The sequence below is a fragment of the Tauraco erythrolophus genome, chromosome 11, assembly GCF_009769465.1.
Source record: "Tauraco erythrolophus isolate bTauEry1 chromosome 11, bTauEry1.pri, whole genome shotgun sequence".
Lineage (NCBI taxonomy): Eukaryota > Metazoa > Chordata > Aves > Musophagiformes > Musophagidae > Tauraco > Tauraco erythrolophus.
Window position 1 is genome coordinate 25,350,924 of NC_141475.1, and position 21,374 is coordinate 25,372,297.

At 39.4% G+C, this 21,374-nt stretch overlaps 1 protein-coding gene across 1 annotated transcript in view; it reads right to left on the reverse strand.

Annotated features, from left to right (window-relative positions):
- LOC104375131 (uncharacterized) overlaps window positions 1–21,374 on the reverse strand; it is a 198,639-nt gene that overhangs the window by 161,668 nt on the left and 15,597 nt on the right. The window contains exon 4 of the mRNA XM_086618244.1: window positions 20,777–20,881. Coding sequence (XP_086474370.1) covers window positions 20,777–20,881 — 105 coding nt within the window. The remainder of the gene's footprint in view (window positions 1–20,776; window positions 20,882–21,374) is intronic.

Below are 21,374 nucleotides of genomic sequence, written 5' to 3' on the forward strand. Positions count from 1 at the left end.
GGATTTTCCTTCAGTCACAGAACTGAGACTTTCTTGGGAGACAGATGTCCCCTGCATCTAGAAGCCATGCCAGCCAGGGCCCTGAAATGACCAAGCCGCAAGGCTTGTGCAGACCAGGGACACATCACGCTGAGCGATTGAACAGCTCTTTGTTTTATTGATTAATATACTGGAAGTTGAAGAGATCAGATCAGGTTTATTCAGCATCTGCAATCTCAGCCCTCCATGTCCCTAATATTCAGTGTTTTGTTCACTTCAAGCTAAGTACAGGATGACGAAAACTCATGAAACATGATGGTGCCAATAGAAAATCTGCACCACCATTAATTGCTGCACGAGTACATCAGATCTGTCATGAACAGTGACATGCCAGGCATAACAAGCATCTCAAGTTAAACTCCCAGTTTCACTCTGCCTCAGAATAAAGGATGCTGATGACAGATGGGCAAAGTTAAGCAAGCCAGTCGGCCAAAATCCTAGATAGATGACTGCAGCTGCATTTCACTGCTGAGATCGGAACCTTAGTTTGTATCAGAAATCACTAACTTTCTGGTTCCAGTCAGGAAAAAAATTCTATAAAAAAAATATTATAAATAATAGGAATAACAATGAAATAATTTTCTGCTCTCCTGGCTCCTATTCCCAGTTTTCTCCTCTGGCTCCAGGACTATTCCCTCTGCCTACATAGTCCCAGATTGACATAATTGCAGAATTGTCATTCCACATGACTTAACACTGCTGTCCACATAAGTCAAAACTCCTCTTCTTCCTCCTACTCAACTATTTTTTTATCCTCTCCACCTGAACTAGCACATACTTTTTTTCTGCCACACTGACTGGGCATCAACTTGGAGTCATTGGACAGAAAGGTTCAGTCATGCCTCCTCCCCAAAAGCAAAACAAATGAGAACAGAAGTTGTCTGAAGTCTAACACCGCTTCTAGTAGAAGGGGATCATTTCTCATTTACTCCATGGTGATAGCACATCACTTGCCAAAATTTTATTCATGCTTCAAAACATGCTTAGGGTGCATGCAGCCAGGAGGGACCCAGCCAGACAGATCCATCATATATGACATGGCATTTTACCATGTTGCTCTGGCTCTCCCAAATTCTGCTGGGACAGTTTGTTTTGTGTTCACATACCTTAACCTGAAGATGAATTGTTTCTCATATAGAGTTCCCAGAGATTTTAGGAATCAAGAAAATTCTCTATTTTATTGAGGTTAATCATGCATCAAGTCCTCTGCTGTCCCACATCCCTCCCTCAAAGTCAGCAGGGCCAAAAAGTGTCTAAGTCAGGGTACTTTCAGCCAAAGTCTCTTCAAGTATTTGAAAAATTCACCTTTTTCCTGCTTATGAATTGTAATAGCAAGTTACAAAGTGCTGTCGTTTATATGAACTTGCATTTTAAGCTTAAATCTATTCTCAATAAGTAAAACATTGTCTTCATCTTAAGTATGAGAAAGAATGAGATCGTTACAAGTATAGGACAGTCAAACAAAACAGCAAGAAAGTTTTCAAATGTGTTTTGTTATTGGCAGTTTGTGTAGACTTACTTTGCTAGTCATTACCATCTGGTCAAAATGAAAAACAATCAATAATACATTTCTGATAAGAGAAGCCTAAGATAGCACAATACCATATTGTTGTGGGCATTAAATCAATAGATCTCCTTGGTTTTAATGTAGCTGTTGCAATACCTTAAAGAGAAATTTGAAAGGAGTGGGTTTCAAGCCACAGAATCGTACTTCCTTCATTGTGAACACAATAGGCTTTTAACGAGTGTTTCTCTGTACAGATAAAATTCTGTATGAAAAGGAAAATATGCAAGATTCAGAAAGGCCTTGCAAATCTTAAAAAAAAGTATTTGTAACATTTAGTTCATAGATGGGTAAGATGAGGAAAAACCTGGGGCCTGTTTGCCCACAGACAGAAAACAAGTCAAAGTAGTTAAGGACTGAGCCATGGAAAAAGTCGGATATGTTAGGGAACCATTGCAGTCCCTCAGAAGCACAGTTTGCAGGGTCAGTCATGTATTTTTCAGCAATATTTGTTCCTGCCTGTAAGCCCAGATGCAGGGGCTGTCATGCTACCTCTTCATGAAACGTTGCAAGAGCCCTACAGAACAGCTAACGACACCTCCAACAGAGAGCCAAGGAGGACAACTAGGCTAAGCAGGATGCGGAGAAGGTGCCCTAATACATGGATAGGACAGTTAGGAGTCTCTGGCTAGAATAGCCAGTATCCTCAAACAGCGTTTAGAGAGCTCAGCTGGAGCTCTATGCGATTGTTCCTTCTGTTCTTTTTCAGTCTCCAAGAAAAGCTCCATTACTCCATGCTTGTAAAAGGAATAAAAATTTTATTTGCTGCTATTTATAGCAGTGGTAAGAGGTAGGACAGGTGTCTGAGCCACTCTGGAGTATCTGCTGGTCTTGCTGTTGTCCCCAGGAGGTGGCTAGAAGTGCAACTATGTCATGTGAGAAAAGAAAGTAATCTGAAAAAATACGGCATGTTTTGCATGTTAAAACCCTCATATTAATCCAAAACAAGAATAGATTGTTCAGCAGAAAAGGTCACAAGAAACTGAGGAAGACTGGTTGATATTTTTACTTTTAATGCAGTATTATAAAAAGTAAAGAAGAGAGGATTAATCTGATTCCAGGATACTGGAGGAAGAGGGAGAGAGAGATACACATAACTAGAACTAACAAAATGGCTTGTTGTGCTCATCTGGCAACATTAGGCAGTACAAAACAGGAAAGGGGAGAAATACTAGTTCACCTTCTTCATGTTTGTGGGTTCAGAATATTTTTGGTTGATAATCATTACTGGGTTCATTGTGGGGAATGTTTGATTTTCGGTGGTTTTTAAATAAAAATCAAATTTTTATTTCAAAAAACCCAAAACATTGCAGTAGATTACTCCTAATGAAGGAATGCAAATACCACACACTAGTCCTAACCATTAAAACCTTTAAATCAGAAAGAAACTGAGCCAGGAAAAACACCCAAACAGTAAAAAGCCCTTAAACTTGCAGAAGTGCCTCAGACTCACCCCTAGCAATTAATCCAAGAGAAAATGTCTGTTACTGATTCAGTTACTTACACACAACCATGAGCCTTTCTATAACAATCCATGCAAGCAGAGGCAGGGAAAATTGGGAGGAAGATGTAACTTCAGGAAAATCTTTCTGTCCTATTAGGCACTGCATCCATCCAGATGTAGGAAGATGCTTTTTCCCCCGCCCAGACATAGACATTTCATAAATTGCTTGTGGGGTCTCTAGACGAATACCAAAGCATTCACTCTACATTTAAGTATCTGATTTTCAGACAGGCTAGAAGAATGAATCATGATACAATTAAGATGATCCACCACCATCCTGCGGAAAACACAGGAGCTAATCTGAAAAGGCACCACCATCCTAGTGATCCTCTGTACCCTTTAGCTGTGGATTGTTGGCATAAAGTGCTGTCAACTTATCCTTCCCACACTGCAGTTGGTCTGTGTCTTTGCTGCCTCCATTTGACATCAGCCTGATGTGCAACTGAGTCAGACTTGCCTTCATGTCAATATGTGCATATGGTACTTTTGATCACCGAGACCTATTTTTGCAATCTAAAAGTTGGCTGCAGATTGCAACAATCAGAAAAATATACTTCTTTTGATCTAATTTTCTACCATATAATTTGTTGAAAGGTTATGTGCTCATTTTCTCTAGAAAAATAAAATAAACCCAGTGTAGAGTTTAAACATGGCTAAATACCTGCTACACAAAACCTTCAAACAGAGGGTAGAGAGGCCAAATGCAATGCAGGTAGCTTCTGTTAGGCTGCGCAAAATCAGAGATGGGGAAAGCGTTTACAAAGAAAAAAATGCTTCTGCAGTTCTATTGGTGGGTACACTCAAAAGCCATTGCTCCACTTAACAAGGGCTGTTGATTCTCTAAGGCCTGGAGACCTATGCTAAATCCTATATAGTTCTCAGATCCTCTGATGAAGCACTTATGCATTAATCCTAAAGAGCTGAGTGACAGGAATACAAGAATAAGATCTTATATAGTGGAAGGAAAGCCTCAGGGAGAAACAGGCCAGAGGACACTACATCATTTAGCATTTGTCTTCACAGATTTGAGTTGCTGGCACAGCAACAAGTCCTTCCCACCTTGTGAAGGAGACTAGGTGCTTCACACATGCTCTCCAGAATTTCTGTACCAACTCTAATCATACTCCAGTGCAAGAAAATGCCATGCAGAAGACCTATGTTCCACAGGAGACCACAACACATTCTGGCCCATGTGCTAGGGTCTATCAAATACAGTCACCTATCACTAAGCCTCATAGCTTACGCTAACATCTTGCGAAATTAAACACAGAAAGAAAGCGAGGAAAGACATTGCAGTGGATGAAAGACAATCCTGAATTGCATTGGCAGTGAAAGGACATCAGAAAAGGTGCTGGATTCTTTCTGGACAGTTCTGGAGAAAGGAAGGCCACTGTCTCTCAACTGGGATGCCAACACAACAGCATTGGAGCAACCTCCAGTTGCCTCACTCTCATAGAATGAGGCTAGATCTATTTTCTTTTCTTGAGGAAGGTGTACAACATAAGACACCAGCCACATCAGTGTGCTTTCTGGGCAAGTATAATAATCCATCCTTTGTCCTCACGCCTCAGTGCAAAGCTGTGTAAACCATCAACTAATTTAGCCTACAGACATTAGACCATCATTAAGAAGAGAGACTGGCACATTTGTCAAGATAGTATGCTATGTAGGCAAGAGTTCTCCACCATTACTAGTCAAAAAAAATCTAACAGGTTTCCTGTTGGCACTGAATAAGGTTAATAATGACCACATAGAAAACCTTTGAAATGGTGACAGAAATATAGGCCTCCCAACAGAGCAAAAAAATATGACCTGTTTAAAACTACTAAGTCAGGAAATTTGATACTGGAAGGGAACAAGCCCAATAAAATAAATCAGGTGATAGTTACTAAGTACCTGTGTCAGGATAAAGGGCAAACGAAACTCAAGGCATTATATCCAATGAACTGTACAGACAAAATGAACTGCATCACAGGTCAGCCAGAAGTGTTTGTGCAAGGTAACTGGACTATAACCTTCACTATGATAAACTATACCTCAAGCATATCCTACTTCTGAATCCCAGAGCACAGTGCTACCCTGATGGAGTATGTTCATCTGGTTATAAATTTGAATGTGCTGTTCCTATAACACACTTTCCACTTGACAGTTTGGTATGTCTATTAAAGATAAAATAAAAAAGATACTGGCATTGAATTTGCATTTTTGAATGCTTATGTAAACAAACAATCACAGAGAAGGCATGAGAGCAATACATCAATTAATAAGGAAAACTTGCTCTGACAGAGTAGACCAGTTTCAAGAACTGGTCAGAGTACATTTAATCTCGCACAGTTCTTCTCCCACGAGTTCTCTCCCACTGCAACCTGTGCATCTCATTTTTCTAAATGTTTAGGTACATCTGAAACTTCACAAATACGAGGGACTGGATATTTGGGGCTAGTTCAAGCCTTTTTCTTTAGACAGCCTTCCTTATTTATTTTAAGGCTAAAGTATGTGGAAAGAATCATTCCTCAGATGCAGCAACTGAACTGCAAAGTGCTGGAGCTCCCTAACTGCCCAGCAAGGCTTTCGCACCAATAGCCTGCATGTAGCATACCACAAGTCAGACATAACTGTTTGGGTTTTTTTAATAAAGACATCATGTCTATGTTACAAATGCTTATTTAAGGACATGCAGGAATTTTGAGAAAATGAGAGAAGAGTCAGGTACTGACCAAAATGACAGAAGAGTCAGGTACTAACAAAACCTCAGTTTGAACTATTCTGAACAGGTAACTAAAATTTTCTCTGAAATTTTAGTGAGTTATGTTACCCTTCATACACTTTCCTAAATTGCTGGTTAGCTTTATCCTTCACCTCCAAAAAGCTGTCCATATTCCTTGACAGGATTGATGGCATTTCAGTTGTTGGTGAACTGTTTTATTTGTCATGCCATTTTCTTACAGAATTAGATGAAACCAAAAGAAAACGTTTTCAGTGAAATTGAATTAGTTGCACAACCCCAAAATCCTGAAGTATTTATTCACATATACAGTAGTTCATCAGCTCAAACTCTCAGCTTTATTATGCGCTTGTCAGAATAAATGATAATGCCAAGTGGCTGGCAGGATAACGAACAACTACCATGATAAATGGATCGTCGCACAAAGCTATCTGAAACACAAGGATGATGACGAGAGCAACACTCAGAGCTACACCTACAGTTTCTTTTTCCATTTTTCCCCCTTGTGTTGTGCAATTTTCTTCTGTCTCAAATTTACTTGGCTGGAACAGAGGTGGAACATGAAACAAATTGTGGCTAAATTCTCTAGAGATGTGAAGTACAACTCTGCTGCAATCAATGTATAATTGTACAGTCATGCCACAGATGAATTTGCCCTCCATGCATAGAATTTAGCAAGCATTGTTAATATATTCACTTATTTCACAGTTATTAAGTTTACCCTCTGATGAACATCTATCTGCTATCTACGCTGTTAACACATTCTCCTTCCTGTTGCCTTGCACACCAAATAAAACTAAAGGAAGATTATTACAAGTGGAGATTGTTGCTTTACTATGCTAAGGTCAAAATAATTCAAAATTCAGTTGCCAAACACTTTCATATAGTACCACCTTCAAGTCGATGAAAGCAGATTTTAACCACAAAGCAAATAAGTCAGGGAAGAGAGGATTTGATTGAACTCTGGATCTTCACACAGTCAAAGCAGTTGAGAAGTGATACACTGCAGACCTCAGCTTGGAAAACATCACTTACATAAACAGTCCTTACCAGTACCACAATGAGCAGACAAGGTTATTCAGTTCATCAAGCATTACACACATTTTCAAGACTATGTTCCATAGGGTACAAAAATCCAAAGTGAGAAAAATATTCAGGAGGCTTAACATCATATTGAATTTGACTTTTTCCGCATCCCAAACAAGTTACATTTACAGTTTCTACATTATTTACAGCATAAATGCAACACTGGGACCTAGAGGCCATAGTTAAGGGTTGTAGGGAGGAGGAAAAAAAGAAGAAAAGTCACACTTGTACCTACAGGTACGTTTCAGGGTGAGGTAGGGGTGAAGAAGAGATGGATGGACAAGTGAAAGACTAACCCAAAAAGTCTCCACTAGAATGGGCTATTTCCCCCCTGCCTCAGTTAGCCTTTATATTATGTACTAACAGGATTTCTAGTATTCAGATGTGAAGTAAACGATGTAAGACACATCTACCATCCAACAGATCAGTATTGCCTCCCCTAACTCCTGCTAGCTTTTCTGAGCTCCAAAACAGTATGCGATTACAGTGAGAGAAAAGAGATTCAGGTCAGCAACCCTGAACACAAAAGCTATACTTGCAGTCTGGGTAACAGTGAGAAAAGCAATTGCCCACGAGTTCTTGGCAAACCAAAAGCAATTAGATTTTACAAAAAAGGAAATAGTTAGAAATAAGCTTTCTTTAAAAGGATAGCACAAACACCATTTCCCTCACTTCAGTACCTTCCAAGTGATGCACACCATCAGAATCTCTCAAACATCTTAAAAACAAGAGTAGCCACTTTTATTCCAGGTGGCCACAAAATAAATTTGGCCTTTTCAACCTCAGTTGTACTTAGAAGAGGTTCTTCAAAAGTACCTGAAGCAGCAGAAAAACCAGTTTTCAAATAACTGAATCTAAAGTTGAAGTCACAGCTTCAGTCTTGGAAAGTAGTGAGGACAGGAGGAAAATTAACAGAGAAAAGAAGGAAGAATGATCAAGACATGCAATAGAAATGAAAAAATCTCAAAGAATCACAGGGCTAGCACCTCCGGAGAGCATCTCGTCTGTAGCCACCTCTTCCTCCACAGGAGAGGTGACAAAGCAGAAATGACAAATATCTGCCTAGACACATAAAAGCTGCACTTTAAGCAGTATAATTCAGTGCTTCATTATTATTGGAGGGGGTGGGGGTGTGGAGAGAGAACACCTAAGAAATGCCACACAAGGCTCAGCTTTGAAACGCTCAAGCCTGGAATTTGACCGGCTTTCACAGGTTTTTGTGCCAAACAAAACATACCTTAAACAGGGTCTGTTTCAGAGAACAGCAAATCTCACGGTAGAGAAAACAGAAAAGGATTTCCAGTATTCCAAATGATTCCTCACCTCAATTTAAGAGAGCATGGCAAGTCATTTAGGAAGCAGCTGTGACCAATGATGTTGGAAAATGGCAGCAGGGAATGTCTGAACTGAGTAGTTGAAAGCCTGCTCCACAGTTCAAGACTAATTGTTGGGATCTGTACTGCACAATTACAATCATTTTAGAGACGTTAAAGCCTTTCTGAGCAGGCAAAATTCAAGCACAAATAGTTAAACTTGCTTCGTCCAATTAATGCGTTGACATTAGTATAAAATTAAGTCCTGATATTTTTTTCTTCTACAGTTAGCTTCTAGACTGATCATTACCCACAAGCAATACTAACCTTAAGCTTACACCACAACTTTCAGAGATTAATAAAGAATGTTATAGGTCACATGCCCATATTACCATTGAAACACCACCAAAACTGCTAGGAGAAAGGTAGCAACTTACCAGTGACACAACAGCATTAGAAAAGAAATTTTTCAAACAGCTGCTAGGGCAAGTCCTTATGTTACAGATGACACCACAGGGTCTGTATACATACATGGAACAGTACAGATTTGCTTTACGACGTCTTCTCCTGAAGATACCCTGGCATGCAAGTAAGCTAGTGACACAGAAGTAGTTTTGCCTTCCTGGAGAAAGAAATCATAGCAGCACACAGTTTTTCCAGGTGTAAAGAGCATATCATACTGATTGGCATCAATATAGCCAAATTTGAAACTAGACATATAGTCTTTGTCAAACTTAGAATTTCCGCATCATTTAGACCTGCTCTTGGAAAATATTTGAAATCGCCTGTGGAGGCTGTAGCTTCTAGTTTTAGTTTTCAATACACAAATTCACTTTGGAATTTGAAATTTTCCATTCTATAAAAACTGAAGAATACCAACCAAAAAAATCAAAATATAATTTCAATAGCCACATATTATTCCATAGCATGTCAACTGTAGTATTCTATTACTGACATACCATTGAATAAAAAGAAAAACCCAAAGTGAAACTTTAAGATGCCTTTAGCAAGCGTTTAGCCTTCTCCCATCCCTCTCTCTCTCCTCATGTTTCAGGCAGGGATAGTGCTTACTTCATAAGACTGCTACAGAAATACAACAAGATCCAGTAAGTGTTATTTCTTTTAACTTTTAGCCACATGTTAATCACACAACCAACGCTTAGCCTAGACTGCTCAGCATCACAGAAGTCACTTATATTACAAAACACATGCACACACATTAATGTTCAGTATGTTCAGTGATTAGATGCTCTAGGACTTTTGTTTGTGAATAGTCTCGTATTTTTGGGTGGAAACATAGAACAAAATGCCTGACGTATCTGAGCAAGAGCCAGATAGACCAAAAACAAACCTCATCCTGCAGCCTCCCGGGGGAAATCTTTGTTCATTTTAATAGTTGTTCAGTCAGCTGTCTCTGTGAATGACAAGGTTTTATCTCTAATGTGAATGGCTTCGAAGGCTACTTGCATTATCCATTCTTCAGCAGCTGCTGCTGAAACCACAGGGTTGCAAACTTATAATTAAATCCAGCTGCCACTACTGTGAGTTCAGTTATATCGAAGTGAGCAGTAATGCCTCGTGGTTGCTGGCAAGATTCTGTCTCCATTTCTAGACAATGTAATTAACTCTTTTGCCCCTTTTAGCTGAAATAAACATCAGCACTGAAGAACACTGTTAAATGACTGTAAAACAGTATTTATATGGAAGAACTTTGTTGCAACCATTACACCTGAGAAAACAAATTTCTAGGTGGATGATAGCTAACAACAAATAGTCGTTTCCTTAAAAGCACTGAGAGGGCAGCCAAGGAGACAAGGCACAGGATGGAAGGAATTTCCTGTAGAAAGGAGGTATGACAGGATATACATTAACAAATCTACTCTTAAGTCTTAAAACGCAGCCTCTAGAATAAAGCAAGTACCAAGATCCAGCTCGAAAGAAATGCAGGCAAGGGCTAGAATGGAATCTGGCAAGGAACCACAGGCTTTCCTTTGACACAAAGACATTTCTTAAAGGCCATTGCCCATGTCTTAAATCAGACTTAGAGATACAGACCTGACTGTATAGCTGCATATGCACACTTGTAGAGGTATATTTTTTCCTTTTACAGTCAAAAACTGTTCACATCTGTGTGCCAACAAAGTGTCTAGGTCAGCAAAAATAATTAGCTACCTAAATTTGACTTTCTCAGTCATAATGCTTGAAGTGCTGCTCAAGAAGGCTCCATTTCCACATTTTTATGAGAAATGTCACAATGACAATACCTCAAAAGCATTTCAGGAGAGTGAAAGCAATCGGCAACAACACCTTAGACTAATGCCGCTGAAGTAGAAAGCAACAGTCAACTGAGCTTTGTTTGTAAGAGTTCTCTTACTATTGGTAACTCTTTGGAAACATGCAACAGTCCAATCACTTCTGAGGATGGGTGAGAAGGCACAACAGAAACTAGAAATGCCTGACCTCTGACTCCAAGTGCAAGAAGGTTAAAGAAAAGGAAGAGCTATCTGTTGAGATGAGAACAAGATACACAGCAACCATCCCAAAATTCACTCTGCAGACCTCCCAAAATACATGAATAAAGATTAAAAAAATCTGCTGGATATTCTGTCAAATCTTTTAAAACCTTGGGTTATCTAGAAGCTTTTTTAATATAGGGGTTGCATAAAAACAGCATGAACTGGGTGTTGGCAAAAGTCCAGCCACAGATCCACAGGCTGTTTAAACTCACCTGCATTACCTGACCTAATTGATTGTGATCTAGCTCAGATACCTCTCTGCACCACACTGAAGGCTTGAGGTCTGCTCACCCACCTTTCAGTGGGGATATGGGGAATGTACCTGCAAGCACCTCTGCCCAACATTCATCTTTGCTCTGGTTTGCTACTACATTTCCTGAAACAAAATCAAATAAATGCGAGCAGCTGGAAAGCAAGTTTTCTTCCACTTTTTTTTTTTACTTTTACTTTTTGCAGTAAGCACAAAGTAAACAGCCTTTTGTACCAAAGACAATAAGGGTGAATATGCTCTCGAGTGGTTATTCTTAGGCTCATTTGCTTTTGACATATTTGTTTGCTGTTTCCCCCACTGCCGTCTGTCTACCTGTCGCTTTGCACTAATGGCTGTGAAGCCCAGGCACTCCAGAGCATTTCAGCGAGATGGGCTGATTATTATATCCTGTCATACCCAGGTGAGAGCCCGTCATGATTTTTCAATCAGTGTTTTACTTACCATTCCCATTTTAAAATGACAAAGCTTTTATTCCTCCTAGCTTTTTAGTGGCTACTTTAAAGGGCTTTTTATCCGTAGAGGTTCGCATCTTTCCAAAGCTGAAAGCTGTTCCTACAGACAACGCTGGCAAAAATAGACATGCGTGAAGAGGGAAGTGAATGCAGGGGGAAGGACAAAAAGAATAGAAAGGTTGGAGAAAACCCTGCTTTTGGGCTTTTCTGAATCCTTCATAAGATCTTGTTTGCAACTGGAATTAATCTCCGAATCAACTGTTATCCATCATTAGAACAGATAATGTCGTCTTATCTTAACCATAACTTTTTTCTTGAGAGATTATAGATAGCTTGGACCTTCTGCAGTGTTTTGTGCACTACATTTGTCTTTTGCAAGTCTCTGCACAGAAGAGCATTCAGCTCATCTTTCTCATGGGTTTCTAATCAGTTCCACCTCTGTGACATTTTATATTTAGGTCCAATGTTACAGCTGTATTAATTTGTGACTATATATGTCTATAATTTATTATTCAAATCACAATCCGTTTTAAGTGTCAGCATACCTATCAGTTGCCATCAAAGTGGAGAATACAGGAGACAAATTAGAAAAAGGAAATCACCATGAGACCAAACCCAGAAGGCACTATTCAATGACAGCAGATGATTGTTTTGACAGGCCTACATGTAGGGGTTGACATTGTACATTAGAAACAGATTATTATTTTTTAAATACTTAAAATAAGGGTTTTTTTCCTTTTAAACATTTAAAAATCTAATGTGAAATTTACATGCTACATTCAGGCTTAATGCAGGGGTGGGGGATAATCAACCAGCACAGAGTTGTTTCACAGATTTGAGGCAATTATATCACAGAAGTGCTGAAGGTCTCCAACTATCCAGCGAGACCAGAACCTGCTAAAAGGTTACATCGGAAGACTTTAGCACAGCTAAAATTTCAAAGTTGATAGGGTAATTATGGACTGAAAGAGCAAGACACCACTGTTTTTCCTTTTTTCCTACAAGGAAGACAGGATGAGATCGATTGGTTCTAAGTAGTGGAGGACATAACAGAAAAAACCCAATCAATTCAGTTCACTAACTATAAATAATTGTTCTGATTAATACACTAATTTTAAACACCAAAGGTCTGTTGGCATACTTCCTCTTGCAAATACTTTTGATTAAACACATAAAATTGCCTAAAGCATTTGGTTTCTAAAAAATCCTTTATAAATACAATTTTTATCCCAATTTGCCCCTGACAAAGCATGAATTTAAATCACACAGTAAAAAAAAAAGCCAAACAAAAATCATCCACCATTTCCAAGCCTAAGAAAAAGGAAAGCATACTAAAGTACCTGCTTAAATTGTAGGTATCTAGCACTACTTCCCAGTTACTAAAAATGACCAAGTGTCACACTCTTAATGACAGCCCAAGGAAGAGCTGGCTTTGTGCCTGTAGTTCTCTATTGTTCCTGTGAACTCTCAAGCTACTTTGACAGAATTGAATATCCCCCACCCCACTATTTCAGTTGATTCCTGCCCTAATAGTCTTCCAAGCCATGCAAGTATTGTGTAGTTCTTCAAAAGACAGACAAGATGTGGTTTTGAATGGATATGAGATCTGAAATGGTTTTTGAAGTGCGAGCACAGGATACTTTCATCATTCATACCTCCCTCTCTACTTTTTGACCTCGACAGCATTATCTTAGTTGCCTCTGTGCTTATAGACTCTCTGGACTTTCATGCCATCAAGGAAGCCTTAAGTGCTGTCAGGCTTTTATATTGCTTCTGGAAGGGCCAAAACTGGATGCGTGGATCTTGTGAGGCTTCGCAGCCCCCACCCGAGGCAGAAACAGGCAGTGCCATGACAGCAGCTTCCAAGGTCACCAAGAAGCAGATTGCACAAGAAGCATCAGAATGAATGCAGCGGTGACAGCAGGACACCAATTTAGCCCTGACAGCTCCAAGCTGACAGAGGCTGATGATACACTGAGGATTACACCGAGAAATACAAAGGCTGCATTTGGTATGAACTCCCTGATGCCAGCGTGCTGCAGACAATATCAAGGAAGGTGAAGAGATGCAGACTAAGAGGACTAACACAGGAGTAACATCAGTATCTTCATACGAAATAAGATACTGATTTTTAGTTAATAAGAGGGGAAATTTGAAAAGGTCATCCTTATTTTAGACTGAGCAGATTTCTAGATGTCCTTTTGGGTTGGCTTTCTTGCCTACAGGACCACTCTACACAAGTTAAGCACACAACTTGCTATGCCATACAAAGATGCATCTAGCAGTTCTGACTGGACAACTCTGTCCTTGCTAAGTGAAGTAGGATTTTTAAACCCAAAACCATCTAAAATAAATTAAATAAGGGGGATTTTTCAAATGTATGTTGGGCAATAGAACACTTAACACTGAATAAGAATCACCTGAGACAGCCTTCGAAACAGTTTTAAGGGATCTGTGAAAACTTCAATGTCAGAAAGAATTACAGCAGAGTGAAATACTTACTGGATTCTTGAACCACTTCATCCAAATCAAGGGCTTCTGCATTTGCAATGTGACCAATTGATATCAAAGTGGTTTATAAACCTAGACTGCCTGCTCTTTCATCAAATTGAACCCATTTGCTTTAGAACTGGCTGAAGTGTCAGCAGTGACTACTTCCTAAACACAACATCAAGCATCAGTTGCTGGCCACGACCAACCTCCCATATGAGAAGTAAAGGCTGTAAAGCACAATCATACCAAACCGCCTCATGCTGCTCTTCTCTCCTCTGTGGTTCACACATGACAAACAGAAAGGAAATGCCACAGTCTGCTCTTGACTTCTGATAGATGAAACGTGTCAACACACCTTGTTAGCTGTGTTTGTTTGAAACACACCACGTTTTCAAATTTTACTACTTGGAAGGGTTTTGGACCCTCTGGTACAACAGCACTGTTATTACTTTGACAAGTGCTAAAAAAAGACACTCATCACCACAGCCCCTAATGCAGGCACGAGCGGCTGCCCAACTTTGAAGTGCTTCAGCACATACCCAGCCAACAGGGTGCTCTCAAGCTGTCAAGAGCTCACACAGCACTGGTGCTCCTTTACTGCCATATAAAGAACCAAAAGCATCTACATCTTCATATTTGCTGTCAGCCAGTGCTTCTTAAGCACAAGAAGAGAAGAGTACGGCAGCCAAAGAAAAAGGTACAGGACTGATGGACTATTTTCCCTGGAAGCTGAAAAGGAGTAGAGAAAAAACAGGAGACCAGGTCCCACTACGAGTAGAGGACGGTTGCAAGGCTTCTTTCTGCCAGAGGACAGGTACCTTTCCATCCCAAGCAGCCTAATCAGTTCTCTGCTACTCTTTGCCATGACTGGCTCACTAGCGAGACAGAGTCACTTGGAGCAGGACAGTGATTGTACTAGGGCAGATGACGACCCTGGTAATCTTTAAGAGACTATGTGCACTAAACTAGAGCAATCTGAACATAAATTAGTTTTGCACCATCCTCTTCCATTCTACCTACGGGCTATAACGCAGAATTATGTATTGTCTTCTAGTTTACACATTTTCTTGTTAAAAATCTTGCCTTTGGTAAGACTACATGGGAGAAACTCATAGCCAAAATATGAAAACAAAATACCAGAACCCCTGGCAACAGTGAGGGCCTTGCTGTCAGCAGCACTGTGTAAGCACATTAAGAACTAACCTACCCTCACAAATACTCAAACATTATCTAGTTCCACTAGGGAAACAGATCTATTAAAACTAAAGACATCTGTACAGGTAACAGATCCATAGGAGTTTTAAGCTTGCCATTTGCTATTTTAAGGGACCTATAAAGAAGGAAAATTTGTAGCACTGTTTCATGGATATATACTGTCCTGTAAAGCTCATCTAGGTCTTCAGTCTCAAAGAAGAAAATATGCGTCTCTCCAAGAGACCAGAATGGCAGACAGGACATTAATCCAAAGTTTTATCAAATAACTCTTTGCAGGAAGAAGTATTTCCTGGAGGAAAATGTAAGGAAATTCTTTTTCACAGTGAATGAAAAACAATTTTTGGTTGCAAGAAGATCCATCAGACTTCAAGCCATTTTAATCAATGGTTTCAAAAAACCTTTGGTTTATGTAGATCTGCAGTGTAAACGCTGATCTACCTGGACTAGGAGGTGCTGACGTTTTCATTTACTACAATCTTTATATAGTTCAATATCTTAATAGTGTGTGACCAGAGCTAAGGAAGAGATTGACAGCTAGTCAATGAACTGATGAATATCTATCTCATGTGCATTTCATTTTAGCGACCCATGCAGTGTGCATTTTGCCCTTCTACACACATTCCAACGCTATTATCTCACACTTAATTACTTAGGTCTCAAAGCACTTTACAAAGGAATAAGCTATCATTATCAACATTTCATATACAAAGAAAGTGAAGCATAGTGGTATAATTCGCTAAAAGTTATTGAACTCATATTCAAGGTCAGTGTTAGGTGGAAAAAGAAAGCTCATATCTCAAATAGCAGGTGAGCACTGTATTCAGCAGACCACACGGCCTCTCAAGATGTGGTAAATACTTCCCAATTATGCAATCTTCAGTAATCTACATCAGCCAGTGTAAAATAATTTAAAATTTCACCTGTATTACAGCAAACGCTACAATATAAAATTTAAATATATTGACACTTAATCTGTAAGACACTGGAATATTGTGTTCAGCTTTCTTCAAATGATTAAGCTGACAAACCTCATGTTGTCATAAGATGACTTTCCTGACAAACCTGCCCTGGTCATTTCTCACCTACTTTTAAACATCTTCTGATAACATCCATCTTCTCAGAGTTCTCAATTGTAGCTTCTTTTTCCTAATTATGGCAGCCTCTTGCAAAACCTCTGTAATGCTGGGATTTTGTTCAGTCATGAATTTATAAAGCCTGTTCAATTCTTACTCTTGCTTTTACTTCAAGTATTAAAACAGCAGGACGTACTTGGTAAAACCAGCGATAACTTGATGTTTGATGACAAAACGTTCAAGAGTCAAAACTAACCCCTCATTTTGCATTGAGCAATTTTATGTACACAAGGAGTAAATAAAGTTACCCTTGTTTGTAGAATTTGGAATGCTTTCACTAGCTGCAAGTTCAAGTACAAGTCTCCGGGCTGAATTAAACAAGCTAAACAAAGTTAATTTACTTCCATGTCCAGCTCAGGTGGCCAGCAAGCCTTGAACAAGATTACCAGGACAACTAGTGAATAACAATGAAGCCAGCACTGCAGCAGACTTTCTTCTTGGCGCTGGGTTTTACCATTTCTTTTTTCTTACAAGTCTTCCCTCCCTTTCACTGGGCTCAAGAGAAATGGGAATCTCAACTTCCAAACAAGTTAAAAAAATAGAAAGAAATACAGTTTGCAAGTTTACACTGTAATTGATAGAAGTCTATTACTACAAGACAAATTGCAGCAGACAATGAAAGAGACAGCTCAATCTGTTACTGAATCCTTGTAATGGCTATATGAAGAGCTCGGCCATTTCACTCATAAATCTTTCTTCAAAGTTTTTATTGCTGCTTGTGTAGGTAAAATAATAAAACTATGGAGTGGAGTATACAAGAGATGCAGTAATGCATTTCTAGTCACAACCACATAAAGTTTGTTACAGGAATCATAATCCTTTCAGCATCTAATCAGAAATAATGTCATGTTACAGGCTGCTAAAACACCACATATCTTTAAAAAGTAACTAGATGTGATCATGCCAATTGTAAGTATTTGTCTCTGCTACAGATTGCTATGATGCACTGGGCTGTCATAAGTCATTCTCAATGATTTGTCACAAGCTTCAGCAGGACAGACCAGGACAAGGCATATTGCAACTTGACTTCCAGGAGCCTCACCTACTTACTAACTTAACTGCAAATGTAAATGCAACAAAAAAAAAATCAGATTAGAAGAGTCTCAAGATATATGTTCCTTTTTTTAGTGTAACTGATTTTGAAAATATTCTTGTAATAACTTCTTGTCTATTTGCTGTGGATTGTAGTGCCCAGAAGGGAAATCATGAGAGCCACTGCACAACTGAAACTTTAGAATTAGCTGTCAACACTGAATGACAGAAACAGAAAAATGATAAACAGAGGTTGGAGAGAATGGGATACAGGAAACAATTTTGCTCAAATGAGTGCAAGTACAGTTATGAAATGCCCATGGTTCTTCCTCTGTCTTGAGATTGACAGGAAGGCGCAACACCAAAATCAACAGAAACCAGGATTACAACCAAGGATGCCCAACAGGCAGCTTTCTGCCAGCAGTTTGTGGTATCCTATGCAGTTAGAACCTCCCTTCCCCTGGAAATCCTCAAGAGGGCTACCTGAACACTCCTGCCAAAGCGACAATTGAGGGATGCAGTCTCGAGATACAAAGAAGTGTGCCTCTGTACCAAAGACCGTCCCCTTGGACAGCTTCACATACCATAGTAAAATCTTTTTCACTAATATTTTATAGCACATGTTCCAAAAACAAACTGTGGTTTTCCTAGCACTCATCTGTTTCACCAAATCCTCAAAGCAAAAGATGCTGCTAAGAGAGATTCCTTTTCCTTTAGGTTAAGTGTTGGATGGAAAACGGTTTATTTTACATTAAGTTTGCACAGGTAAGTAAGGAAGAAGGGACAGACTGGATCACTTAAAACCACAATATATTACCATTAGATAATGCAGTCACATTAAAATTCAAGCTACTTTAAAAGAGCAACGTTCCAACATCTTCCAACATCAGCCAGAAAGACAGAGGCTATAGCTGCTAGTTCCAAAGTACATTTTCTTTAGTTTTGCTTGCAACAAATGTGATACAAACCTCAGAAGCATCTGACTGGCAACACCTGCAATGGTTAAGAGGCCTTACACTCTAAATTACCTTGCTTTTGTCAGGCACATGACTTGTCCATAACGTTCTTTCTGAAAGAAGGTTTTTCTCCCTCAGAATTTAATTTATAAACTCACTCCTGCCAGGCTGCGATAGCAGCTACTGTATAAACCTGAAAATGATGACTACTGAAATTCCATTCAAACCTTAGGAACCAACAGAAAGAAGACAAACCACCAAGATAAAGTTCCACCCAACTGCAGGACACCTCACATGGTTTTTACAGTGTCTGCAGTCACCAGTCTGTGAAATGGAGACTGCACAATCTCATTTCAGTTTGAAAATCTGACCTGTGCTATCCACAAGCTACACCCACATAATCAGCCTCTCGGAAACGCCTCAGTGCTGTACGTATTTCCAGGCAACAGAAGGAGACTCAAAAGACTAAGCAAAGACAGTTTAGAATTTGCTGAGACTTATATTGCATTTGGTAAAAGCTTATTATGAGCTCCTTGGAGATGCTGATCCTGCTTACCTTGAAGCAGCAGCTATACTGTAAGTCAATAACAGAGCAACCTGCATTGGTGTCACTCGGGTTCCTACCAAGCTACATAAATAAAACTTGTTGTTTCTATGGGCAGTGAAGAAATACACAATTGCAGCATCACCCTTGGAGTCTGCTTAACTTAACTAATATTACTTGAAGGCAGACATAGGTACACTGTGCTCTGATGTCAGCAGAAGTTTCATTGTAAAGAGCTCTGCATTTTATTTAAATGCTTGCTTATAAATGAAGAATTATCATAGAATCATAGAATGGTTTGGGTTGGAAGGGACCTCAAAGATCATCTAGTTCCAACCTCCCTGCCATTAGCAGGGACACCCTCCACTACACCAGGTTGCCCAAAGCCTCATCCAACCTGGCCTTGAACACTTCCAGCGATGGGGCAGCCACAACTTCACTAGGCAACCTGTTCCCGTGCCTCACCACCCTCAGAGGGAAGAATATCTTCCTTATATATAATCTAAATCTTCCCTCTTTCAGTTTAAATCCATTGCTCCTCGTCCTATCACTACACGCCCTTGCAAAAAGTCCCTCCCCAGCTTTCCTGTAGGCCCCCTTTAAGTACTGGAAGGCTGCGATAAGATCACCCCGGAGCCTTCTCTTCTCCAGGCTGAACAATCTATGACCAGGCTTCAATTAAAACAACTCTGTTGTAGCATTCGCTGACTTTCTGCATTTCCCACTTACCATGCCTGCTGCAACTCCAGCTGCTTTATTACCTTCACTGAGGGAGGCTGCTACCCCTACAGACAAAGCTGTTTTGGTGCAGAGAGCCCACACAAGACCCAGTCCATCATATAAAACTTGGTGGAGCCCAGAGATCAGAATATGACAGATTATGAAGCAAGCATGATACAAGCTATGTATCAAATACAGAGTTTAGCTTTCCAGCTCTTAAAGGGATTGTTGTGAACAGTTGTTACATCCTTCCTCACTTATACTTCATGACAGACAAGCCAAGTGAGGACATGAACATATTAGAATTTAAAAGCAAAAAACCTAAATATTCAAAATTCTGCCTTTCTTTGAACAAAACACAATGTGCTTCAGTTGAAAAGGAAATAATCATTTGTCTAATACAAAAGAAATCCTTTGTCCCAGTCACAGCCTACTCTGAAGGAACGACTTTTTGTCCCCCTTAAGAAGCCAAATGGATGCAGTTCTATAATTTTGGAGAGCTTTACAGAGTATGTGATGGTCTTATTTCACATAAATCACAAGACAACCCATTCTGGGTTTATCAGATTGTGAACCAGCATGTGAGAGAAAAAGATTCCCATTGAGAGTGGGTGATAATCTAAGTCGATAGAATTTAGTCTATACTATTCTGGAAGACAGTTACTGAAATGTAAGACTGAAATGAAGGACTGGTGCATACATTATTTCAAGAATACTTGGAAATATTTGGTAGCGATCTGTAAAACCAGCCTTCCTACTTTCAGATGCACCAAAAAAAAAATCCTACAAATAAGCACATTGGGTTCATTTGCTACATTCTTTACCTATTGCCCAACTGTTTTGACTCAGAATTCACTCTCACAAGGCTAAAAGCAATGCTGAGAAATTTAGCAAGAGTGCCACAAAAACATGCAAGTTCAGAAGCAATAGAAAGATATTCCAGCTGGACACCACTGCTGATATTCAATGGTAGTATCCATTACAGAAACTTATCTGATATGAACAAAATTAATTGTTCATCTTGCTTTCTTAAAATTCAATACCAAACAAGGAAAATTCTGGAAAACGGGAACATAACCAAATAACCAGTTGGGCTGCAGCAGAGGCAACTTTAAGTCAAGGTTCATAAAATGCTCGTGTTTTAACAAACACTGTGAAACATGCATTTTATCCAAACACCAGATGCATTTGAGAGAATTTACATTTGACTCACCATACTGGCAGCGAGGACCCTGAAATCCTGCAGGACACTGGCACATCTGGGATCCTGCTTCAGAACATTTCCCTCCATTGAAGCAAGTGCCAACAGTACATAGCACTAACACACAAACAGAAAGAAACAGCATTGGGGTTTTGTTGGTTTTTGCTAAGGATCCTCCAGAATTGCCTCCTTCTGGCACAATCCTGCTGTAACTGGCATTTCAAATCAGAAACCCAGCTTTTTATTTAAGTGGAAAGGTTAGACTGCAATAGAACTTGTTATCATGGCTACAACTACCATGTTGATGTGAAGACATTTAGCTTTAATAAAAATAAGACTAAGATAGTGCAGTTTAACCTAAATATGCTTCAGAGGCAGAAGACAGTTTCTCAGGATTCAAAACACTACCTAAATCTAGAAAGAAAAGAGAGACATGAACTGCTAGAGAATAATTCAACAATGGTTAAAGAAACACTGGTGTAGTAAAAGATGTTACATGTGTTCAAGGGAATTACACCACTTCCCTTCCTCCAATGCAGAATATTATTTATTTAGAGTAAGTTAAATTCCACATACTTGAGCCAAACTGTAAAAGAGTATCAAATATAAA